A 24,486-nucleotide genomic window follows, 5' to 3' on the forward strand; every position below is an offset into this window, starting at 1 on the left:
TTCTAAAACTTTCAATATAAAAGGCTAAACTTCAATTAATACGTGTTTACGTGATGTTCACGTATATGAATAAAAAATAAAATTATCATGTGCAAATCTTAAAGGCAAGTCCAAAGATTCAGCAACAGTGGTGCAGAATGATTTTCTGTATTAACACCACCTGCAGCAATCAGACACGAGACATCGCGACCCTATAAGCACACGACTAATATAAATCTGGGCAAACACACCATATTTAATTTTTGATATGTTTTAGTTAATTTAACAGCCAAACTGCCAATAAATCACATTTATTCAAAAGTAAAGATACAACAAATTCTGCAGTTCATGAAACTTTTAACAGACAAAAGAAAATGCAATTTTCCTGTTCATTTCGGTTCCAGAACTCAGTCAAACCCAAATGTTTTCTTTGAGAGCCTGTGTAAGTACGCAGTCCGTGTGGATTTCCAGCGTGGTGTTCTTCTCTGAATCTAAAACACTTTGAAGTGTCCAAACAAAATCCCAGCCTAAGGTCATGGTGCTTTTTACCCTCCTGCTCCCACCCATCAGATCCGTTCAGCTTCGTGCAGACAAACTGCGGGGCGTTTGTCCTTTGAGTGACCCGTGACCCGACTGGCTGTCACCGGGCCTGGACGGCTTGTGACAGAGCAGCTGTGGTCCTCTGTGGTGGCCCACAGTCAAAGAAAAAGTCTCTCTCTTGCGCGCAAGAGACATGATGGTGTCAGTGGTGGTGCTAAAGAGCTTGTTTGTTGATGTTGAAGATTTTGACACAGTGGTCGGCACTGGCGCTGGCAAGCTGGACCCAGGAGCTCTCCTCTTCCAGTTTTCTCTCACTGTCACTCTGTACGTCCGTCTCGCTGTCCTCTACACCTGCTCGGCCAGCTCGGGGCCTCCAGCGGAGCCGCTTGACTGCCAACGAGTGGCTTTGTCTACGGCAGGGAGTGCGATGAAAGGAAACAACCATACTTTCTTTACTTAGGTTCTATCTCTCGTAACTGACAGAACAGTCAAACTGAGAAAAATAAAAGATGGCTGTAAGCTGCAGGGACACTTGTCAGGAAAGCTGTATCCTTCTAATATAAAGTCACTATAAAAATCCTCCTGTGTAGCTGGCTTTCTGTGCTCTACAGATAATAACCCAAACACCAAGTGGGATACAACCCACACAGAAAAACACAAAAGTACAGGTCGATTTCCCTGTCCTACCTGCTGCTGCCTTCAGAGTGGTCACTCACTCCTCCGGCCTTTTGTCTTTTTCTGCCAAAACATAACAAAAGGCTTCTGCTTCTCAACAGACATCACACTGCACCCAAACCACTGCTACTGTGATAAACTGCATATAGCATGTAAAGCCCAGGCCACTGGAGGGTCTGTTTGGTTTTTTAAAAGGTGAACGAGATAAACTTTCACATGATGTGTTGGAAGGATACGAGGTGTCCGTTTCTCCACAGCGGATCCAGTCACTTCCTGAAGCGTCATCCTGTCCAGGTTTCCATCTGAACAGCAAGATCCGTCCGCTCTCCAGGCCAACTGTGAGCAGGAAGCTGTGGGAGGTACCAGAGAAGACGTGTACAGGAACTGCAGACCAGCAGCAGACTTTTAAAAAGAAAGTTCTGGTCATTTTTAAGCCAGGACCTATTTCTACACCTTAATAAGGGAATACTTTTAAAAACAATCCAATATTGAGCAAGAGTGTTTTCATAAGAAATTGCAGAAATGGCTACAATGTCATCTGATAGACAATTTTAAGGTTTTACATCACTATGTGTTTCTTTTAAAAAAAGGTTTGTGGTAAGGAAAACAGGGAGTGACATCACGCCTAAGAGTTGTTGCATCACAGTTTGTACAGCAAGTATTAAAAGATTATTTATTAGGATTTTAATTACTTTACAGGATAGTCCTTGCAGCCATTTCACTAAACTGTTTTGTCTACTGGTCAGTCAAAGCAAAACTAGACATTACACAAGAAGAAATCCAGCTGAATCAGTGCGTACCTGTTATCGGCGCAGAATACGGGGCAGAAAGCTACAGCTGTAGCAGAATCCCCCACATCCAAAACCGAAGAACATGGTTTAATCTCAGGAGGAGGCGCAGAGTCTTCAGAGCACTCCGGTCTGCATGGACCCCACACTATCACCTGAAAACACAGAAAAATGAGCAAGCTAAGTTTTCTTATTACCTTAAAGTGCAGACATTTGTTTTTCTCACTTTAATACCTTCAAAACAACTTCTATTTTTTACAAAACGACCAACATTTGATGCTTACCTTCTTGTCCCGACTGGATGTGACGAAGTATCTGCTGTCGGGGCTCCAGTCACATGACCAGATGATCCGGCTGTGTACGGCCGTGTCCTTGCCGGTGTGCGCGTACAGAGAGAAGGCGGGCTCTGTGGGGGAAACAAACAGCAACGGAAAGGATGCAAAAAGAATTGAATTCAAAACACAATACGAGAGTGATAGAAGCCAAACGACACATTTCATTTATCTCCTTTTCAGCAGAGGATGAGCTAATGGCTAAACTCTGATTATTGCAGCGTGACATCAGCATGTCTGGATCCCTGCCTCGCTGCTGCTCTGTGGCCACAAAAAGCCTCTCCTGGGCGACAAATAAACAACCCAACAAGACAGAGAACCTCATTCCAGCCCTCTATTTCAGTCAGTTTTGGTTTATGACCTGCTGCTGTTTATTTCCCCGGCCTAAGTCATTTCAGAGCCCAGATTGGTTTTCCCCGGAGAGCTTGTTTGTATGCTGCTGGCAGCTGCCTGTCTGTGGGTCTGCAGCACTCCTGCTCTACGCTGCCACCCATACACACACACCAAAGTGAGCTGGCATGTACATACAGCTGTAAAACCTCACAAACAACCAAGCTGACCACTTCGCTGCGCCCGTGCGTTTAAAAACACACACACACCGATCGGGACGGACATGTGTTGCACCTTCATCCATTAGCAGGACTCTGAAGGGCATAATGGCTGCTTAATTCAATCACACAAAGATGAAAACAAGATGAGCCGACAAAGGAAAGAGACGAGTCACAGCAGGACATATCCTTTGCACAAACGGGCAGAGAAGTGCATACAAGGGGGGGGGGGGGACTAAAGTAAAAATGACGTAAACCACATGGGAGGGCAAAACGTTGGTGGATAAAGCCGACATGCTGAGACAAAACAGGTACGCAGAAGGTGTGTGAACAGAGGGAGTGTGTTTGTTTGACGTGCACCGGCTTCGTTTAACCTTCCCCTCGTCTAGCCGCCGAGACCGTGTTTGCATTCTTCACAATCACCTTGAGTGATTCAGCAGCCAACCGGAGCAGACGGGAGTCCCGACCTTCCTCCCCCTCTCGTCCTCCGGTTAAAAAAAAAAAAAAAAAAAAAAAAAATCACCCACCCACCCACCGTTGTGCCTCTGTGCAGGCTGCCATAACAGGCGAACGGGAAAATGCGAGACTGGTTATCGTGTGTCGATGCGCGTTAAGACCATCCGGAGTAAAAACAGTGACATGATGCGTTGGGTGAAGCTGGCAGGTAATCCTCTGGGCCTAAATGTTGTGCTCTACTCATCATGAAAGCAGGATTGAGTTATTTGTCTGAATTTGTTTGCAGAGATGTTCACATACAAAAAAAAACATCTACAGGAACACAATTCTGTTGACAACAAGGGACACTGAAACAACAGAAATACTGTCCACTATGGAAGCAAAGCAGTGATAAAGTTTTTTTCTCATACCTCTGTGTGTGTGTGTGTTTGCTTGTCTGTATTGTTGGCAAAATATCTCATGAATCACTGAACAAATTTTCATGAAACTTTCAGAAGGCAATCATTAGGTTGACATCTACAGCTCATTCATTTTTGGAGTCAACTCGATTCAAGATGGCCAACACCGCCACATAAAAATGGCTATAATTCAGTTTGTTGTGGTAATAGCTGATGGTCATCCTTGCAATATTCTTTAAACGCTAACCATGTCTCGCAAGATCTCAAGAGATCTCGCATAAGGCTGACCAAAACGGCTACAACTCCATCAATTTTCAACATAAAGATGATTCTGAAATGAAAGGTGGCAGGCGATACGCAGTGCTTCAAGGAATGCTAGGCCTTTACTAAAATACTGACAGCAGCTAAACTAAAAGATCATGATTGGGATAGTGTGTTCGTAAAAACAGCTTTTTCTTCAAGAGCTGCTTTTTTTTTGGACCAGTTACAATCAATGCATCATTTGCTTGGCTCCTCACAGTATTAATTAGTGGAGTCCTTCCAATAAGGCCAGCTTGACTTTGAATTCAATTTGGAACAAATGCGCTCTGAGGGTTTACCTTATTCTAATTAATTTGAGTTGAAAATGGCTGGTGTCTGCCAAAAGTTCCCCCGATGTTGTATTTTTGTGTTGAAATTCAGTCAAACAGATTTGTAATTAATCGAAACGTGTTTACACAGCACCACAAAGAACTATTATCTCTTCGTGAGCTGCGCTGCATTTGAGATCTACAACTACCGCCTTGTGAATGCGCGTCTCCGGCAGCCAGTTACAGTTTATGTCCACATCTGTTCGGACTCATAAAATGAGTAGTGAAGACCTAGAAGGAGTTTTATAAAACATTTTAGAAGGCATTTATGGTTTTACATAAAACTGGTTGCAATAAAATACAAAGACGTAGTCATGACAGAAGGAAAACTTCAAATACGAATGATAGAAGTGATTATAAATCTAAGATGTTGATGCCTTAGACGTCTCTTCAGTCTATCAACACTGAACACTTACAGCATCAGTCCATCCATCCATTTTCTTTACATGCTTCTCTTTTCCAGGTTGTGGGGAGCTGGTGCCTGTCTCCAGCCTATCTCGCTGTGTGAGAGGCGGGGGACACCCTGGACAGGTCGCAAGTCCATCAAAGGAACACAAACGAGACAAACAACCATTCACGCTCTCACTCACACCTAGGGACAATTTTAGAGTTAACAATGAACCCGACATGCATGTTTTTGGTCTCTGGGAGGAAACCGGAGTACTCAGAATAAACCCACGTGTGCACAAACTCCACCCAGAAAGGCCCCAGGTCGGTAAGCGATCCTGAAACCTTCTTGCTGGGAGGCGACACCTCTAACCACCGCACCACTGTGCTAATGTGCCACCCAGCATCCGTGCATTTTCACCCAAAATTACTGTCCAGAGTTCAGTCAAGAAGATGCAAATTATGTTCACAATCTCCCTATTCTATTCTCTCCATGTCGTCACAGCTAAGTTGATCTTTGGCTTTTTGAACATAAAATATCACTTCACTGAACATATGAGACATTTGTGCTAAACTTTGTTGAAGCGTGCCCACTTTTCTCACCTGCACTTTCTGGTGTTGGCAGGTTCCGTCTCCATAACGACCAGGTGCGATCTCGGGACACAGCTAATAGGAGCTGCGCGTCAGGTGAGAAGGCTATCTGGGTGACTGTGAGCGTGTGATACTGCAGCCTCTGCAACTGACGCCACGTGCTTGTACTCCACAGCAGCACTGCTGCGTGTTCGGCCTTGGATGCCTGGAACAACATCGCAGATAGTTTCATATTTAAGGGACAGTCCAGAATCTTGCTTTTCTTTTAGTTTTAATGCTCTTTTTGCAGATTATTCATAAAATTCTGATTCTGCTATACAACCCTAATTCCAAAAAAGATGGGATATTGTGTAAAATATAATGAAAACAGAATGCAATGATTTGCAAAACCTCCTAAACCCATATTTTATTCCCAAAAGAGCACATGAAACATATCAAATATTTAAACTAAGACATTGTACTATGTTTTGATAAAAATAAGGTAATTTTGAATTTGATGGCAGCAACTTCTCAAAGATGAATAGTTCCATATTTCCCATTGCGAAGCATCCTCTCATTTTTTAACAACAGTCTGTAAGCATCGAGAAGCTAAGGAGAGCAGCTGCTGAAGTTTTCGGAGAGAAATTTTGTCCAATTCTTGTCCGATGCAGGATTCTAGCTGTTCAACAGTCCTGGATCTTCTTTACAAGATTCTTCATTACATTATGTGTCAAATGTTTTCAGTGGGTGAGAGGCAGACAAGTTCAGCACCCAGACTCTTCTACGATAAAGCCATGCTGCTGTAATGGATGCAGGATGCAGTTTAGCCTCGTCTTGCTGAAATATATAAGGTTTCCCTGAGAAAGACATCGACTGGATAGGAGCATATGTTGATCTAAAACCTGTACATAGTTATCTGCATTGACGGTGCCTTTCCAGATGTTTAAGCTACACTTGCCATAGGCACTAATGCACCCCCATATCATCAGAGAGGCAGGCTTTGAACCGTGCACTGATAAAAGGCTGGATGGTTCCTCTCCTCTTTAGTTTGGAGGACATGGCGTGAGCAGTTTTCGTCTGACCACAGAACACTTTCCCACTTTACCTCAGTTCATTTTAAATTAATTTTAGCCCATAAACAAAGCGGCATTTCTGGATGGTGTTCACACGTGTACAAATGGAACCCTTTTTAAATATAAACATATCAAATGTTTAAACTACGTTCCATTGCGAATAAAGTATGAGTTTATGAGATTTGCAAATTGTTGTATTCTGTTTTTGTAAGCGTTTTACATAAAGTCACAACTTTTTTTTTTAACATTGGGGTTGTAGTCTGTGGAGTGCATCTTATACTACTGACCTTGCATGCGGATGCAACCAGCGTCCTGGCGCTGTCAGACGCGAGGCAGAACATCTCGAAGCCGTGGCCATATCTGGAGACAAAGAAGAGCAGTCATTCAGAAACTGATCACGAACAGCCCCAGAGAGAGGACAAGGGCAAATTTAATGTCAGAAAAAAAAGTTAACTAAAACAGAAACATGATAATAGTCTGACAACTAGATTTAACAATAACTTGTTCTAAGGGATAATATAAAAAACCTTAAAAACTTAAGCCATTACCACTTGTAATAATTAGACAGATGATAAAAAAAATAAAATCCGTGTTGAATAGTGCTTTTCCTGCTATCTAAGATAGATAATGATGATGTAGCAGCCAGTCACTCTGAGACTAATTGCTTTTAGCTTGCCATTACCCGGTCATTTTAAATTCAACTAAAACCACAATCGGCAGTTCAAGAGAAAAAGAAATCTTTCTTTTACCAGGAAGCTTTCAAACATCGCAGCAATTTGGCCACACTGGCGAGAGCATTATTTATACCACAAAAATAATTTGATCACTTACTCATTTTAATGTTTCTATTATGTTCTAAGTGATTCAAGAGGTGAAGCCAAATGGAGGCAGAAAAAAATGCTTTTCAACAATCTCACACACACACACACTGTCCACACCTCAAATAAAAGGCCACGTCATACGTCATGTTTATAGCGGATTGACTGGTAAATGGATTTAGCATTGGCAACAAATGAAGGCAATATATTCACCGTAAAGAGGAGGCTCATGGGATAGCAGAAAGCTGGATTCCGATTGGCTGACAGAAAAGTAAGGAATGACAATAAAGAGTCTTTGGGAATCTACTATTTTCAGAAACAATAAAGCCTTGGGGCAAAAGCAAACAAACACAATTCCATCTGGAAATGTTGCCTCATTAAAGTCCACATGGAAACTCTTTATAGGGAATTAAACTAATGTAATTTATTTTTTTTTTAGAGTTTATTCACTCATGCAACAGATGCTCTTGTTGGTTTATTTACCATTTTCTAAATTTTATTATCATGTAGAAAACATACAAATTAACTAAAGTGTTTTAAAACGTTTTACATTTCTGATTTGTAACATTGTAATCACCTAAACGGATTTTCAATACCAAATCTGTCTTGTCAAAGTGATTCCCTTGGACTTCTTGCATTCTTAAACTAGACATAAAACTATTTAGTTGGTTGTTTGTTCACATAATTTCACATGTACAGCCTGGAAGGATTCCACTCGTTGGCACACCGGCAAACTCAGGCTGTGCCAAACTTCTGAATTTGTAGGATGAAAATTTAAAATAAAATAAAAAACGAGTGGTATTTAGTTGAAGCTAAGATAATATTGGAAAATGCAGCAGCTAGCCCTAATTCAAGGACATTATTCATTTATTTTGCATCTTTGCGTGTTCGTAGCACTGATTTCCAAGGATGCTGACAAGCAATTTTCCAAACAAATGCATAATAGACAAGGCGGCTATGATTAATAGACCAAAAAATAAAAGCAACTGCACTTTGGGGGTCTACACAAGCTACAATAACCCTCCAGAAGACACTGTGTAAATCAGGACTACAGAGTCAAACTACTGCCAAGAAACCACAACATAAGCAGAAAAACGAGAAAACTGCTTGGATCCAGGAACGCAATGAATGAAGATTAGACAGGTGGAAATATATTTCTGTTCGAGTTGGAAGCCTGTATGTTACCACTGTGAAGCATGGTGGGGGGTGCATGATGGTGTGAGACTGTTGCAGACATTGCGATGCATTCAAGCACACTTAAACAGCAACACAACCATTTGCATGTCCTCCCGTCTGGTTCTTTAAGAAAGATCATCAGCTGTTTTTCACAAGACACTCACACACCTCCAGACAGAAAATGCAGGAGGGCTTACACCCGTACAGTATTATCTCCACCTAAACCCAACTGAGATGCAGTGGAAAATAATTAAACCGAGTCTGTTTTGGGCTCGAGCACCACTATCTTTGAGCAGTTTAAGATGGCAGCTTTTGAATGAAGGCAATATTGATTAACAATAACAGAACAAGAAAGCCACCGAACCTTTTCATGTAAGCCGTAATGATTGGTGTAAACACCGGCCTTACTAAAGCTGGAATGATAAGTACGATTCAAGGATTTAGGAATGAAAGAAAAAGGCTTTTATTCGTGCCACCATCCTGCAACGCAGTAATCCCATTTCTTCCAAGATTCAGAAACTTTTTCAGCGTCAAAAAGCCGTCTGTGTCTCATAAATTCATAATTTCGACAAAAGTTCTTTATTTGATTTGAAAGAATGTGATCTATCCAAGGAGAATTTATTCTTTAATGCGTCTGTATTGGGTTTTTTATGCAATGAAGGCTTGAACATTACAAATGCCGTCATCTCTAGCTCAAAATACGACAAATAAATATTTTTTATTTAGATTCAATACATTTCACATTATTAAGTTCATCATGGAGAGTGGTAATGAAGGATTTTTATGCAAAGATTTAGAGACAAAAAAGGTCAATCATTTGGAGATGAGTTCTGATTGTTTTATTTTGTAAAATAATGAAACAATCTGCAGATTAAATAATGTACAGTAAAATTGTTTAATAACTGGAGGCCATAATATTCTGTGCTTGTTGAGCAGGTAAAAAGAAAAAGTGTGATTCCAAGTAGCTCTTAGTGCAGGTGAAAAACAATAATGAAGCACGAGACACAGCAGAAGTGTGCTTCATTAAATGTTTGGGACATACTGAAAAAGAAAGACTCCAATCATTGGTTCTGGCAACATAAAAAGACCTGCATATCTACAGAGAACACCACTAGTGGATAATTACAGGATTCTTTCCATGGTGAAGAGGAAAAAAAAAAAACCCTTCTTAACATTCAGTCAAGTGAGAACACTCTCCGGGAGGTAGGCATATCAGCATTCAAGTCTAGCATGAAAAAAAAGAATTTCACAAGAGTAAATACAGGGGTGGGTGGGGGGAGCCTCCACCACGAGGTTTAAACCACTCATAAACCAGATTAGACCTTGAACAAAAAAGACAGAGCGGCTCTGAAAGCATGACACTTTGTACAAATGAAACCAAGATCAACCAGAGTTAAAATCACAAGAGGAAAAACCAAAACAGGTTCAAAGTGAAAAACTAAATAACTGGACTTCTGTTCTGCAGCTGAAGATGTTTCGCTCTTCATCCGAGGAGCTTTCTCAATTCAAAAAGGAGAGAGTTTGGAGGTCAAGCTTTAAAAGCTTTAAAAGCTTGAACTCCACCCTTTTTTGGATTTACCATTACCTGGATGACTGAGAAGCTACACCAGCAACGAGAGGAAAAACACGGAGAAGACCTAAAATGACTCCTAACGTGAGCTTCGACGGCGGTAAGATGGAACGGGAATGTGAGGTTCCAGTGACACACGATGGCTTGGTCGTTCACACGTGACGTAATCAAGCTGGACAAGTTCCAGAAGGATGTGTGGTTACACATATGACGATGGCTTCCCACACGGGCGTGACGGCAGCTCTGTTGTTTACGTTATCGCTTTGCTCACGCCAGACCCCCCCCCCACTTCACACACACTCACCAACTCAGCTCTGTGACTACCTCCCTGAGAGGTGGATCGCCTTCAACCTTCCTGTTCAGCTTCAGTTTGCACATGTTTACACCAAGAAGCATCCGAGGCTCAGATGTAATAAGTGTTGTTTTTATAATGTAACAAAAGCAGCTGGAGTAAATTCTTAAGGTTTAACTACAAGCATGTTTTATATACCGCTGAAGTGATTCAGTCAGAAGCCCAACAGATTCGAAACATGTCGCAAATACTATCCAGGAGTTTTTAAAAGCCTCAGAAGTAGAATATTCTGCTGAGAAATTCGGGTCCTTTCAACGCAGCATTTCACAGAAAAATCCAAGGGCACAAAAAAAAAAAAAAAATGAACAAACAAAAACTGAAAAAGCCTCATTTGTATAGTTTGTTTTCCTTTTATCAGCTTCTGCTTTCACATTTAAAGGCACTGAAAGGAATGTACAGCTAAAATATTGTAACACTTACAGTTTCTGGACCTCAGGCCAAAGTGTGTTCTGGAGAAGATGATCCTCTGGTGGTGGCTCTGTACACACACACACACACATATTAGGAAATGTATAAAAAAAAGAGACTTATCTGCACACTTTCAAATCTATACACAAGAACCACTGAAGGCTCTGCAAATTGAGCAGTTATGAAATTCAAATAGAATCAGTTCCAATTTATAAATAAAAATTACACTCAAGTGAACATATCTTTTCTTCTTTAAATCCCTGTACTAGTAACAAGTTATGGAGAAGGCACCGCATACTTTAAAAAGAAAAGAAGCAACAGAGTACAGTAAAGAAAGTTAGTGAGAAAAGACATGTTAGAGTGCATAACGATCACCTAAAGACAATGAGCTTCTTCTTTGTATTTAGATTGCATAAAAGCCCCCCAGTCCTACCAATAAACTGCTTTATTTCCCTAAAAAGATTAGACGTAATGAAGCTTCATCTGCAATACTTGAAGTTTAAGGGTAGCCAAATCTAGCCCAGAGTCAGTCTTCCTCCTCACAACAGAATCTGCCCATGCATGACTTGCCTTTGTATTAAATATAATAATTTAAAAAAAAATTACACTCCTCGCTCTGTAAGTTATTGTTATTGGTCATCAGCTCACCATTGAGGCTAATTATTCATTCTATTGCCTGCCTACAGAAGCCAGTCTAACAAGTGGAAATACATTGTTAACAACAGCCTCCACACTCAGTTGATGCAAACGCCGCCCGGGGTTATCGATGCTTAAACTTCTGCAGCCACATAAGCCTGCGATCTAATTAGCATTGCAGATGAAGTAGTGGCTTCAATCATGCTGATGACAGCCCCCCCACCCGCCCAACACCCTCCAGCCCAGGGGTTTTAAAAAGCTGAGCTGATGTTTCTTTCTTCTGTGTTTTTTTTTTTTTTAAACTTTGATTTTTATTTCTGTTCCCATTTGCACATTTCCAACAATTAATTTCTATTTTATTGACTTTCCCTTTTTTGTTTGGTGCTTGATTTTTTTTTTCCTTTTTCTGTGTACTTTCTGAACCAGCTGCTGAAAGCCTTTTTGCCCTCCCAGAATGCATTTAGGATATTTTGTACTCCAAACACCTACACTGTAGTGATGACAGCCTGTATTTTTTTTGTGGGTGTGAATTTAATTTTGAGAGTTCCTTTGGACTCGTTTTATTGTGCCTTAAAAGTACAACTGTCGTGCAAAAAGAACCTCTTAGATGTGTGCTGGGACTGCTCACAGGATGGCAATGAAGAGTACTGAAGGAGGAGGAAGGATTTGTCTAGGGAAGAAAATATGATTTGGTAGTTTTACCATACCAGTGAGAATGAGAGGATGAAAGTAAGACTCCTGGTATTGGTCAGATATGCTGTTGAACTGTCCTCCTTCTTCATTGGTTCTGGGGGCAAGGTCACCTGTAAAACAATATTGTTTGACAATTATATTACATAAAATAAATAAAAACACTATAAACTCAATTGGGCACAAGTAGTTTCGAAGTACTGTATGGAGAGAAATTGATTTTTGAATGAAAAGTGATTATCAGATAAAATTTGAGGTGAGCAGTGAAACGGTGAGCTGCAGGGCTTGCACTTTACCTTGAAATACTGCCTTGTTGGAAAGTCCCAAAGCAGGTGTGCTCGCTCCTTCCGGAAGGCTGGCTGAGTCCTGGCGGGGGACAGGGGAAGCAAAGGCGTTCACAAAATAAAAGACTCGGTTTAATTTAGCACTCCAGAGAAAGCTTCGCTGAGATCTAATCTGAGCGCAGAGGGCAACTCACGCTGGAAGCCAGCAGCTTTTCCTTTGAAGTCCCCGATACGTTGGCAAAGTTCTCCACAAAATTACGAGGCGCTTGAAACACTCTGAGGACTTTCTCGTCAGCTCCTGACACAAACTGGAACCTCCCAACCATGGACAGACACTGCATGTCATATCCATGGATCTGTGGGCGGGAGATTTCATGCCAGGTTGTCTGCAGTGGTGAAAGACACACACACACAAAAAAAAAAGATATTCTAAAAGTTGCAGATCTGACTGTGTGGTGGCCAGTGAAGCCCTTTTCAATAAATCTCAGATTTAATTTTGCAACTTGGTTTCTTGACCATCAATCCAGGTGCTGAAACTTGCAGCTAAATACATTATTGATTTTCCTCCTCTGGCAAAAGATTTCCATCTTAAAATTTACAGGGTTCTTACAGATGACATAAATTTAGATATAATTACTGCTGAGGAGCTTTTTATTACCAAGACGGTCTTAAAAAAAAACCCTGAACAACATCAATGTAAATTACCTGCAGATGTGCCAGTGTTATTCTCTCTTGGCACATTTGCAGAAAGTCTGAGTCTGACTTCACCTGTTTGCTGTCCTGCTTCTTCCATGGGGTGAACAGTCTGGTGGTCTGGTCTGAGCCCACGGTGAGGAGGAATTCGCCTTCGGGATCCCAGCTCAGGTCTTGGACAGCATTAAAGTGACCTGAGATCACGACTCCTGGTCTCCACTCTCCCTGGACACAGAGAGCATTTTATTATTTAAATTCATAAGCTCCTAAACCTGCTCATGATCAAAAAGTACATCTTAACGAAGGCACCGCGGTGAAACCGATCTGCTTTGCAGCATCTGATTTAATTAGCAGCACCTCCGTGTTTGTACTAAACTCTGACTGTACTGTCCTACTGGTTGTAATTTAATCTCAGTCATCTGTGAACCTCCACTGCTCCCTGGAACGCCTAATGCTGACACAAACTAAACCAGTCAAAATGAGCGCCAGAGAGACTAATTACTCTCATGGTGCAGCAGCAAAGAAACGCACTATAGTTACATCTTACTAACTTCCTTAATGATGGGAAATTTTCATTATGTTTGCTTGTTAATAGGATGGTAAGAAAAAAAGGTGAAGTTTCATAAAATGTAGTGAAACAGTGGTACATGAGCAAAAGACAAATCCTTAAAAGTTTGGCAGTCGGGCTTTGAGCTTTGTGACAACTTGCAATGAATAATGTTGGATGTACTTAGACTTTTAAACCACGTTGCCTTTACATTAATAAAGTATCACATATTTTGACTTAATCTGAACCCTTGTGCATTTGATTTTCCGCCATATTCCATATACATTTTAAAGGACCCTTTTTTTGTATTTATTCCCTTAATTTTCAACAAATACTTGCATTTTCAGAACAAGTCTTGCAAAAATTTTATTACCATAATTTCAGGACTGCAAGGCGCACCTGAATATTAGCCGCACAAGCTGAAATTAGGGGGAAATCCTGTTTTGTTCATACATTAGCCGCTACATTCCGGTGCAGCTTTGCTACGGATTTTTCATGATTTTTTTGTGATATCATAAAAGGATTTGTTTTGGTTTGTTCCGCTGTTGTACGGCACTACTTTGCCTGGCAGACGGACATGTGACCAGCATACCACTCTTTTCCTCTGTGACTGTGTGTCTGATCACATGCCCTCCCAACATAGCGGCTTATAGTCCAGAAATTATAGTAATTTTTTACAGTTTGTCCATCCAAGTCAAGTGAAGTTCTTGTGGAAGGTTATGTGGCAACATTTAGAACACGCATGCTTCAGAAGAATAGATTTAGCTGTAAAGATATTAGTAAAACTGGGTTAAGACAAACACTTTATTGGAGGTTCCAAGGCCAAGAATGGACATTTGGTCATGATGGATGTTTGTACCGTTTAAATTCTTGCTTTGAAAACACCAACAACCAGCTCTAACAGCTATCTGAATCTGAATAAATGATTAAAAGGTGTAGGTGTAGGCATGGCTCTCACCTCTTTGTCCTGATCCCTGCACCAAAGATGTAGCGCTCCGTGAAAAGCATGAGCCACGATCATTGCGCCATCGGGACTCATCTGGCAGCCGTAGAAGCCCAGAGTGTTTCCACCCACCTCCCCTACACGCACCTGGTGTAAAAGGAAAAAAAAAAACATTCATGTGTGACAATCAGTACTGATCAGAACCATGAAGTCATCTGCGCTTCCAACACATTTGTTAATGACGTATACCATCAGGTGGACAAAGAACATTTGATTTCTGCCCACACGAAAGCAGCACGATGTATGGAACGAAACTGCCTCACATAGAGAAATACAAACAGAATCAAGTTATGTTTTACCAAAACCACGAGTTTACCACCTGATCTTATTCAATATGTCAGAAAACAACACTGTAAAAAGCTCATTTGTTTTGTGTGAAGACTTAATTTGGACTTTTATAGAAAACAAGTGAAGGGAAAAAAGTAAGGCTTGTCAGATTTATTCTTTGTCTCCCTCCAGGACTCGTTAACTAACAGACTTCATAATGGTGGACAGAAGTGGGGGGGAAGAAAGCAAAGAAGATTAAGCTGACAAATCAGATGAGAAATTATGTAAAATGGGACTCATTAGAGTTGAATAAACCAAACAAAAACACATTTGTCTAACACATAGCAAAGCTATTGAAGCACAACATATCACATTAAATAAATAACCATGAAATATTGCACAGCTTGAGAAAACTGACAGATAACTGGATTTGGAGTTTCTGACTGTTGTTCATATTGTCAGTAAAAACTATGTGGGACAAAAAAAACAGAAAACTGTTCAATTTTAAAACATAATAACGGCAGAACATAAAAAAAGAACTCTTTCACCATTTTCAGTACTTGTCCAATCATGGCCATCTCTGCTTTTGTGCATACAAAGAATTATGCAATCACTTTTGTGGATTCAAATTAGTCTTTAGGACAAAGGTGCCTTTATAATTTAAGTAAACATAACAGTTACCCTGACAAAATGAAAGTTTCCCTTGTTTACCACCATTTAAGGTCATTGTAACTCACTCTAAGCTCCTTTAAAGTTTTGGAAAAGGGAAAGAAACAGATCAGAAAAACAAACAAACAAAAAGGAATCATACTCAAAAATGATTAAACAGGACAAAAGTACAATATCTCCTGCAGGATTCAAGCACAACAAAATGTCAAAATGTTTACAATAAATACTTTTTTTTTGTTTAGGCCACTGTGACCTGGTTTGGAAAAAAACAAAAAAATACAACCTTATTTTTAGAAATAATAGGCAGGTGTTAAAAAAAAAATCTGTCTTTAAAGCCAGCAGGTTAACGACTCACCACCATCAGGAATTAAAACCAATAAAAGCCTTCCTGATCCATAAAGCAGAGATAAATTCACCCCAATGGAACAATCAATTCTAATCGATAGAAAAATAACCATCGCTCGAGACCACTGCACTGTTCCCTCCACTGCACTTTAAATCCAGATTTAACTACATCATATCTGTTCAATTAGCTTGTGTTTGACTTTCGATTATGGACGGGAAAGAAAACACGGGACGGACTCAAGTCTTGCTCGACTGATACCAACAGAAGAACAGTCGTCGTCAGCGGCACGCCTGTCATCTATCCGAGACAGGAAAGGGAGGCCGCCAATTATGTAGGCTCATCGTTGGTCATCAGTGACCTTCAAAATAATGCCGGTGTGCATGCTGAAGCATAGCGGAACGAATGGCAGAAATAAAGGCGTGATGGCTCGATCCTCCGGTGAGAGGGGCCGAGGAAGACATAAAGGGAGGAGATTCATCCGCGGAGAGAAGGAGATAGTGAGATTGAGGGAAAGAGATGCAACATTAAGCAGATTGATTTTAAAATTCCCTACACGGGATCCTGCCATAAATCATATAAAAACACGGAGGCAAGACGCCATAATCGGTCTTGTTTACGAGGAGGAACAATATGGAAGCGTAGTGCTCCTCATTGCTGGACAGCCTTGTCATTGAGCTAATACAACCAGGACTGCGGAGGGGAGAAGGCATATATCATTTTTGCAGAAAATAAAAAAAATGAACATAAAAAAAAAGCTTGAACAATTTCCAGCTCCGAAATTCAAAAGTCAGACTACTTAATATTAAATATTGAATAATTTCTGCACAAGAAATGCAAAAAAGAAAGAAAAACTGCCCAGCCTTAATCAGGGCTTCAGTTATCTAGAATTAATAAAATATCTATAAATAAGCTCATAATATAATAACTAGCATTCATTGAAGAAATGCATATCACCTGCTGCCTTGCATGTCAAAGTTTTTAATGTAATCTGTTAACACTTGGAGGAGATGACTGGGGATGACTCTCAGCTACTACCACACCAGATCTGAGCTCATTATCTGTAAACTAGACTGCCTCATAGCCATTTTTGTTTTTTGCTGAGGTCATCTAGCTGTGGTGGATATTCTGAATCGGGGTGGCCCCGGGACTTATCCAACTGTGTATGTACCTCTAATGATTACTTTGTCTTTCTGTTAGCAAAATATGTCTTGAACTGCAAAGTTTTCAACAAAGATCTCATGCGATCTGCTAGCGCAGGGGTGGCCAATCCTGGTCCTTGAGGGCCACAATCCTGCACGTTTTCCTTGTTTCCCTGCTCCAACACACCTGATTCAGTGGTTAAATCACCTCTTCATGTCCTGCAGAAGTCTGTTAATCACCCATTGATTCAAATCAGGTGTGTTGGAGCAGAGAAACAAGTAAAACATGCAGGATGGTGGCCCTCGAGGACCAGGGTTGACCACCCCTGTGCTAGCACTTGGAGTAAGGGATAGCTGTTGGATACCACCACATCAAATGTAGCTTTCTTTTTAGTAGCTCTAAAAATGACTTATTTATAGCCATTTTGGGGTTGGCTGATGTCAATTACCTTAGGTGACTATATTGAATAAAGTGGTCAAAGTACCGCCAGTGGCTGCTTATTATCACCTGCCTTTCAAGGCGGCAGGCAATCATAACAGGAGCTTGATGTTGATCCTTTAAAGTCTGAGTTCTGTAAAAAAAAAAAAAAAAAAGTCCTGAAAACAGGTTATCTCTCAAACACAAACGAGTAATCCCTCACAGCATTATGGCAGCCCTCAGTGGTCAACTATAGATGTTAATTACCAGTGTGTCCCTGCACCAAGTTGGGGGTTTTTTTTAACGCAGCGGTTGGTCCTGACCGCCCCTCTGCTAATCCTGCTGTCCCTTAGATCTCACCAATTACTCTAATCAGCATGAAGATGCGGAACACTTCTCCGTAAAAATTAGGTAATTAAGACAAACACGGTCGGTCATTTAGTGCTGTGCAATTTACTCCGCCAAAAACTTCAGACCTTAATGAGGATGAGTCTTGTTCTGGATAATTGAGGCGCCAAAAAGAAGAAGAAGAAGAAAAAAAAAAAAGCACACAGGAAGAACCAAACGCCTTTAATTCTAATTTGTAAAGGTAGAGACAAAACGCAGATAAAATGGAACGCCCTGGAGCTTTATTGTTGTACGTGTGTGTGTGTGTGTGTGTGTGTGTGTGTGTGTGTGTGTGTGTGTGTGTGTGTGTGTGAGTGTGTGTGTGAGTAACAGAGCTTTAGAGTTTAGGCTTCCTTTGTAGGCAAGATCGGAGTCTCAAACAGAAAGAGAGAGATTTGTGCATTTTCACAATCAACAAAAACGTTATACAAGCTCCAGAAAAAAGAAGAAGAAAGTTGTAAGAAGCGCCTTCTTGCACCAAACTTGTCTCCTGCCGCCGCTGCCTCCGTCACCCCCCTCTGACCCCTTTAATTTTATGTTGCGGAGAAGAAAAAGTGACATCAGCAGCGGCTTCGGGCCCTAATCATTGAGTCTGTCGGAGAGAAAACTCTAGACTTTCACGCTCTCTCCTCTCTGTGGTCTTTGTTGCTCGTCACCGTGGATGTGAATGAAGAGATCAAAAGGTGCAAAAAAAAAAATGTAACTGATCAAGCGTAGAATCTTTCTCATCCCCCTCGAGCGCAATCACACTCTCGGTGCCTGCCACGCCGAGGTGAGCCGCTTCTGCTCACAGAGACGTGTGTGTGTGTGTGTTTATCTCAGGGGGCACAGTCCGGGATGTATGGATGTGTGAGCCCGTCTCTGTTCGTTTCAAATGTTTGCATTTTGAACAGAAATGCGAGAGCTTGTGTGTGTGCAGCCCCGAACCACCTGAGAATATGATGCGTTTCAGAACAAAAAAAAAAACAAACAAAAAAAGGTGTGGGGCAGATGGGCAGAGAAGTGCATTTTTCCCCCCACACTTGTGTTAAATGTAGCCCTGCTCTCGTGCAACCGCAGCTGCTGGGAGCTCAGCAGAGAGAGAGGTGGAGGGGGGGGGAAAATGGTAGAGAACAGAAAATTAGAAGAGAAGAAATTTTAGAGCATAAAGGAAAAAGACAAAGCAAGGGAAAAGTAAATATTTTTAATTATTGAGGCTGAACAATCCCGTGAAAAATTATTAACACAACATCAATGTGTGCAAAATCTATTTCACAAAGGACTGCTTGGACTGAATAAATCAGACTATTATATTCCAAATGCGCTCGGCACACCAATAATATATTTAGCTGCTGTAATTCAAAAGGACCCTCACTACACCTGAGGTCCACACCCACTGTTGTGTCATGAACCAAAAACTCACTGCAATACTCAACAAAAATATGTGTTTTTCTAATATTAGCAGCTCTAGTAATTATTACTGATAACTAAATATTAAATGACACAATTTACCAAATAATAAATGTTTTAGTTTTGTTATATACTTAACTACAAGGCATGGGCTGATATAAGATTCTGAGAGTGTAATAAACACAAAAGTACTGTAGTTTTGTGTGGTATTAAAAAGTATTCTCAAGCTTTACTCAGGTTAAAATTCAGAGAAAAAGCGCATATACTACCACTAATACCACTGCTCTCATCAGCTGAACCACCTGAGATCCATACATCCTGGAATAAGTCGCTATAATGTTTTTTTTACCTGTTAATTAGGTGTTGCTGCATGCACAGATATAAATAAGCACATAATGAGCGTGTCAGCTGGTGAGGCTGCACTCACAAACTCGCATTTGTTCGATCAACGCGGTAAGCAAAAACAGAAAGACCGCAGGCTGTTCAAAAACAGGATTTTTTTAAAAGATGGCAACAAAAGCGGTTTTTAAAAAAAATCTAACTGATATCAGCTACATTTATTAGTACTAAATGTGCAAAATGTCCGTTCTTTATGACGTGAAGCAACGATGGAAGTCTGACAGGATGAGTCGTGCTGTCTGCCGTGGTAAAACGGGTGTTTATTACACACAAGTTTCTGGAACTTCTCACAAACATTAGTTTTAAAGACAACAGTGTTTAAAAAGAAGCAACAGGTGGGGTTCCTGTAGATGTAATTTTTTCAATGGGCACCAAAAAAAACCCAATTTCCAACAGCTGATTTTGACGTTTTCAGCAGGAGGAAAGGTTGGCTGTCCGACACAGCTGACTGATAAACAACAAGGAGAGGGAGTTACACAGAACCTGAGGGATGAGGTTACTGAGATCTCTGCTCATTCTGGCCTTCAGACACTGAATTAAAAAAATAAGAACACTAGAAGCCGGAAACCACTGAAACCAGCTCATGTCCATCATTAAACTTAGCCTAACTGAGATATACAGATATTTCATCATTTTCTTATGTACAAATCAAATTTTCAAATATAGTAAAACAATCTATCCATCCATCCATAATTTCAGATCACAGGAACTCATGATCTCTTAAATGGTGCCTCCCTCCTATAAGTAAACAAGACAAGAATCTGCATCCTTTCTGGAAATGAACAGCACTCTTCATGTATCTGCATCTACAACATGGGAAACTGTATAAGGTATTTATAAGAGGTAAAGAAAATGGATATCCATACAGACACAATTAGGAAAGAGCTGCTCAAAAGCAAACAGACTAAACATGGATTCTTCACAACTTTTACCGGCTTGACCAACAATATAGGATATTCTTCATGGCTCTCATTAAAAACACACAACTGAAGTAGATCATAAAAAAAGAAAGATTTTCAAGCATTACAGAAAAGTCGGTACTAATCTGAACACCCAGTGGACATCGTCTGAGCCACTGACAAAACCTCTGATGCAGATAAAATTTACAGCAAACTTAGCAGAAAGTGTTGCACAGAATCCAGATTACAAGTGTCAGAATGTGTAACACGTGTCTCTGCATGCACAACGCCCCCACTGAAATCGGTTCAGCTCCTTCGGTCGGACGTTTCAAAGAAGCTGTCCGCAAGTTCAGCTGCGCCTAAATTATTCTTCAGCACAAATAAAAGCCAGAAGTTATGATTATTTTTGGCATGTTATCCATGTTGTCCAAAGACAAAACAAATCAACAAATCGGTGCCTTAATCTTTCAATAGTTAATGCACATTTTTTTTTAAGGTCACTGCAACCCTGAAGATTAATTTAATCCAGATCAATAAAATCTGCTCTTATCTCCTGTAATTCATGATTCCTCTGATTACTCCTCTGTCCACTTTAAACCTCTCAACCCAATAATTGTAAACAGCCAGTTAATCCACAGTCTGTTTGTCCAGCGCCGCCCGCCGTGACTAAAACGCCTCACTTTTTTCGCCTTTGTCTTCATGCCTCATCCTTTGTGAGGTATCTCCGTCAATGAGCTTTTGTGTTTCTTCTATTTCTCCAAACAAACAGACAAACAGAGAAGAAAGGCAGAAAAAGGCTGAGACATTCCTCCCACCGGCCTCCCTGCATCTCGTGTCTTATTAACGTCAGAATCGGCTGGAACAGAGAAGGTTTCGGTGTGTGGGAGAGTGAAAGAGGGAACGATCGGGGTGGACAACAGCGGCTTGTCTAAACTGTGTGGTGTGCCGGTCCGGGCGCCTCTTCATCACTGTCTATCACATCTATTCCTGACACCTCAATGTCAGGGAGAGTGGAAAGTGACGAAGGGGCGCCGACGGCAGGAGAGGGGATTCTGGGAGCATGTCGGGAGTCGGTGAATGGAAAGGTTGCAGAAATGCAGAGAAAGGAGCTGACTGTGTAGGAGATGGTGCAAAACCCCTGTCTGGACTCAAGGCAGTCGTTGATTTTTACACGAATATGTCTGTGTAGCTGCGAACACCCTCCCACTAGTCGAGACAACACTCACCTGCTCCACCCAGACTCCAGATCCTTCCTCGGGAGCCCAGAGGATCATGGTTTTGTCCATAGAAGCAGACAGCAGACAGAGAGGCTGTTGCAGCTCGCCGCCTGCAGGGGGAGACAGAGACACTCAGGAATAAATACAAGACAATCAAACAGCCTTAATATTGATCAACAGCTGCTGGTTTTCTACTTTTCTGGTTTAAGACAGGCCTCAGGTGGCAAATGTGTGCAATCAATAATTTTAATAAAGTTTACGGCAACAAGTTTCTATGTCTTACTAACCTGTGTTAAACTTTTAATAGCATTTTCTCTTTACAAAGCCTGCACTGGTAAATGAAATCTACTCTGACGTTTTGTCTAAAATCATCAAACAAGCACAAAAAACTGGAACTGTAAAAGATCTGCAGATGATGGTGATGTAGTTAATAGGCATTAGCTTGCTAGACACAAAATATCTGTGAGCAACAACATTTTTATTTTAATTATTACAAACTGATAAACCTGAAAATTGCTGCTGATAAAATAAAATAAATAAAATTTATAGAAATCTTAGTAGCTTTTTTTTGTATTTGGGATTGTGCCATAGTATCTAAATATGGCTGAAGTGCCCCAAAAAGGTGCTTGTGTCCAGACCAAGTTGTGAAGTTTTTAAGAATATCGAATTTTAAGATTTATTACATTCATCTTTTCTTTGACAGCTTATTAAGCCCATAACTTCTAGATATTTCCTTTAAACTGTCAACCTCTTCCTGCCTGAAGAAACAAGACGCGTAGTGTTTCTAGACCTTATGTGTAGCACAGTCATGTGGCTTCAATAGTATGAGGAAAATCAATAATGTTTCTGATTTTAAAAGAAAATGCTTCACTGCATTTTTTTTACTGTTACTCTGCACAGATTATAAAAAAAGACATACAGGGATTTAAAAAAAAAAAAAAAAAAAAAAAAAAATCACTGCAGGATGTCAGCTTGTCCTAAAAATAGGCATTATTGGAGGCGCATCTCCCCGGTGGATTTTTAAATCAAAGTACCTTTGAAGACAGGAGGCTGCCAGTGGAGCCCATAAACCCAGTTCTCATGGCCTGCCAGGACAGTTTCAAGGGATACGGCGAACGCTGAGATCATTTCTGCAGCGAGAACAAGGAAAACATAAAAAAATACAATAAAAATCAGTTTGATTTAACTGGTACAGAATGTATACGGATATAAATGGTGAAAAAAGGCCATAAATATCATTTCAACTGTTCAAAAAAAGCCTTTTTGTACTGATTATTATAAGCACTCATACACCAAACTTTATGGAAGTCCTTCTCCCCTTTCCCTTCAAAAATCATATCCTTTCATTTGTTTAATTAACACCTTTTTTTTGTAATCAAGCCTGGCTGGCCCACTCACCTCTGTCCTTCACTTCAAAAACGTCCTCTTTCATTTTGATGATGGTGTGATCATCTTCTGCGCGGGTGTCGGAGCCAGATTTGGCACACAGCCGCCAAACTCTGATGAGCGAGTCCTGTGAACAGCTGGCTAATAACAGCTCGGCCCCTGAAAAAGCCAGAGAGAAAACCCAAAAACCTTCATTCAAAGACATTCGGCGTGCGCCTTAAATCAGAATATACATAGTGGCATGGACGGCTTTATGGTCAATTAACGAGAGAAAGTCTTTTTTTTCACTGACATGGAAATCTATTGGAAAGCTAAAAGAGACGAAAGCCCGATTCCAATGTTTTCACGTTCACATCAGGGAGGAAGGGTGTCCCAATTGTATTTATGATGTAAAGCGAAGGGGCGGGGTTTTGAGGCCCTTAAAAAGTGAGATTTTCTTTAAACAAATGCAAAGATAGCATTTTTATTTATTTTTTGTAAATATATTTTATTGTCTCAACAAACACTATAACGTCTAGTTTGGTGTCTTTCAATGTATTATTAGTCTTCTCTATCAAGTGTTTCAAAATTAAAATTATATGCAAAGTTTGTTGCAAACTGAACTAGTTTTACACAACATGTATGAGTGCAGTGATGCTGCGTGTGTTTAGATAAAAGATTCAGTGATAAATGATGATCCACATTCTGAATGGGTTACTCATGGTAAAGTAATAAATACTAATCCTTGTGACTTTGCATTAAAAGGCCAAAAAGTAGGATTATGGGTGAGGGGTAATGGTAGGAAATGGGACTCAGACGTGGTAGTTGGTAACCTTCTATTTAAAAAGAGAGGAAAAAAGTTAAATAAAAACTGTAAACCTAAACAAGTGCCTTTTAAATAGCTCTGAAGACAATTAGAAAGGATTAGAGCCAAACCAAATAAATTTTCAAAAAGCAAAACAAGTTTTTGATTAAACAAACCAAAAAAAAGAGCTTTTTAAATAACCGAACCACTGGTTCCCTCTTTATCCTCTGAATGTCTTCAACCCTCGCTCGCTCTTTTAGTTAAATTTTAGGACTTTGAAGGCAGGAAGATCTCGCCTCGATTGAACAGTTTCTTGTGTCACACTCCAGCGACACACCCAAGGCAGCTTTTGGTTTACAACGCACAGTTGTTTCGTGCAAAAGGCAAACTATTTTCATAGCAACAGCAAGTCTTCTACTTGTGTCTTAGTCCCTGCCAGCAGAGACATGAGAGGAGGAGGTGAGGACAGACGCGAGGAGACAGGAGGTGTCCTCCTTGTCATTTAAACTCAATGTCAAGAAATATGAAATGTGACACAACTGCATCATTTTGATGCAAAATATAGGAGTATTTTAATACTGTCTGTCACATAATGTTTTTGTCCTGGCTTTATTTCTAATACAAATGACAATAT

The 24,486-nt window shown here is 40.5% G+C and overlaps 1 protein-coding gene across 1 annotated transcript in view; it reads right to left on the bottom strand.

The window, feature by feature from the left end:
* Positions 1-274: 274 nt before the first annotated feature.
* elp2 (elongator acetyltransferase complex subunit 2) overlaps positions 275-24,486 on the bottom strand; it is a 33,260-nt gene continuing 9,048 nt past the window's right edge. Inside the window, exons 8-22 of the mRNA XM_017419861.3 lie at positions 23,081-23,227; positions 22,717-22,812; positions 21,692-21,792; positions 14,508-14,639; positions 13,078-13,227; positions 12,504-12,695; positions 12,322-12,391; positions 12,043-12,138; positions 10,712-10,769; positions 6,663-6,735; positions 5,336-5,528; positions 2,267-2,388; positions 1,995-2,137; positions 1,431-1,544; positions 275-929 (exon numbers count right to left, since the gene is read on the bottom strand). Of these exons, the coding sequence (XP_017275350.1) occupies positions 734-929; positions 1,431-1,544; positions 1,995-2,137; positions 2,267-2,388; positions 5,336-5,528; positions 6,663-6,735; positions 10,712-10,769; positions 12,043-12,138; positions 12,322-12,391; positions 12,504-12,695; positions 13,078-13,227; positions 14,508-14,639; positions 21,692-21,792; positions 22,717-22,812; positions 23,081-23,227 (1,883 nt within the window). The 3' untranslated portion in view covers positions 275-733. The remainder of the gene's footprint in view (positions 930-1,430; positions 1,545-1,994; positions 2,138-2,266; positions 2,389-5,335; positions 5,529-6,662; positions 6,736-10,711; positions 10,770-12,042; positions 12,139-12,321; positions 12,392-12,503; positions 12,696-13,077; positions 13,228-14,507; positions 14,640-21,691; positions 21,793-22,716; positions 22,813-23,080; positions 23,228-24,486) is intronic.

This window comes from Kryptolebias marmoratus, linkage group LG5, assembly GCF_001649575.2.
Source record: "Kryptolebias marmoratus isolate JLee-2015 linkage group LG5, ASM164957v2, whole genome shotgun sequence".
Lineage (NCBI taxonomy): Eukaryota > Metazoa > Chordata > Actinopteri > Cyprinodontiformes > Rivulidae > Kryptolebias > Kryptolebias marmoratus.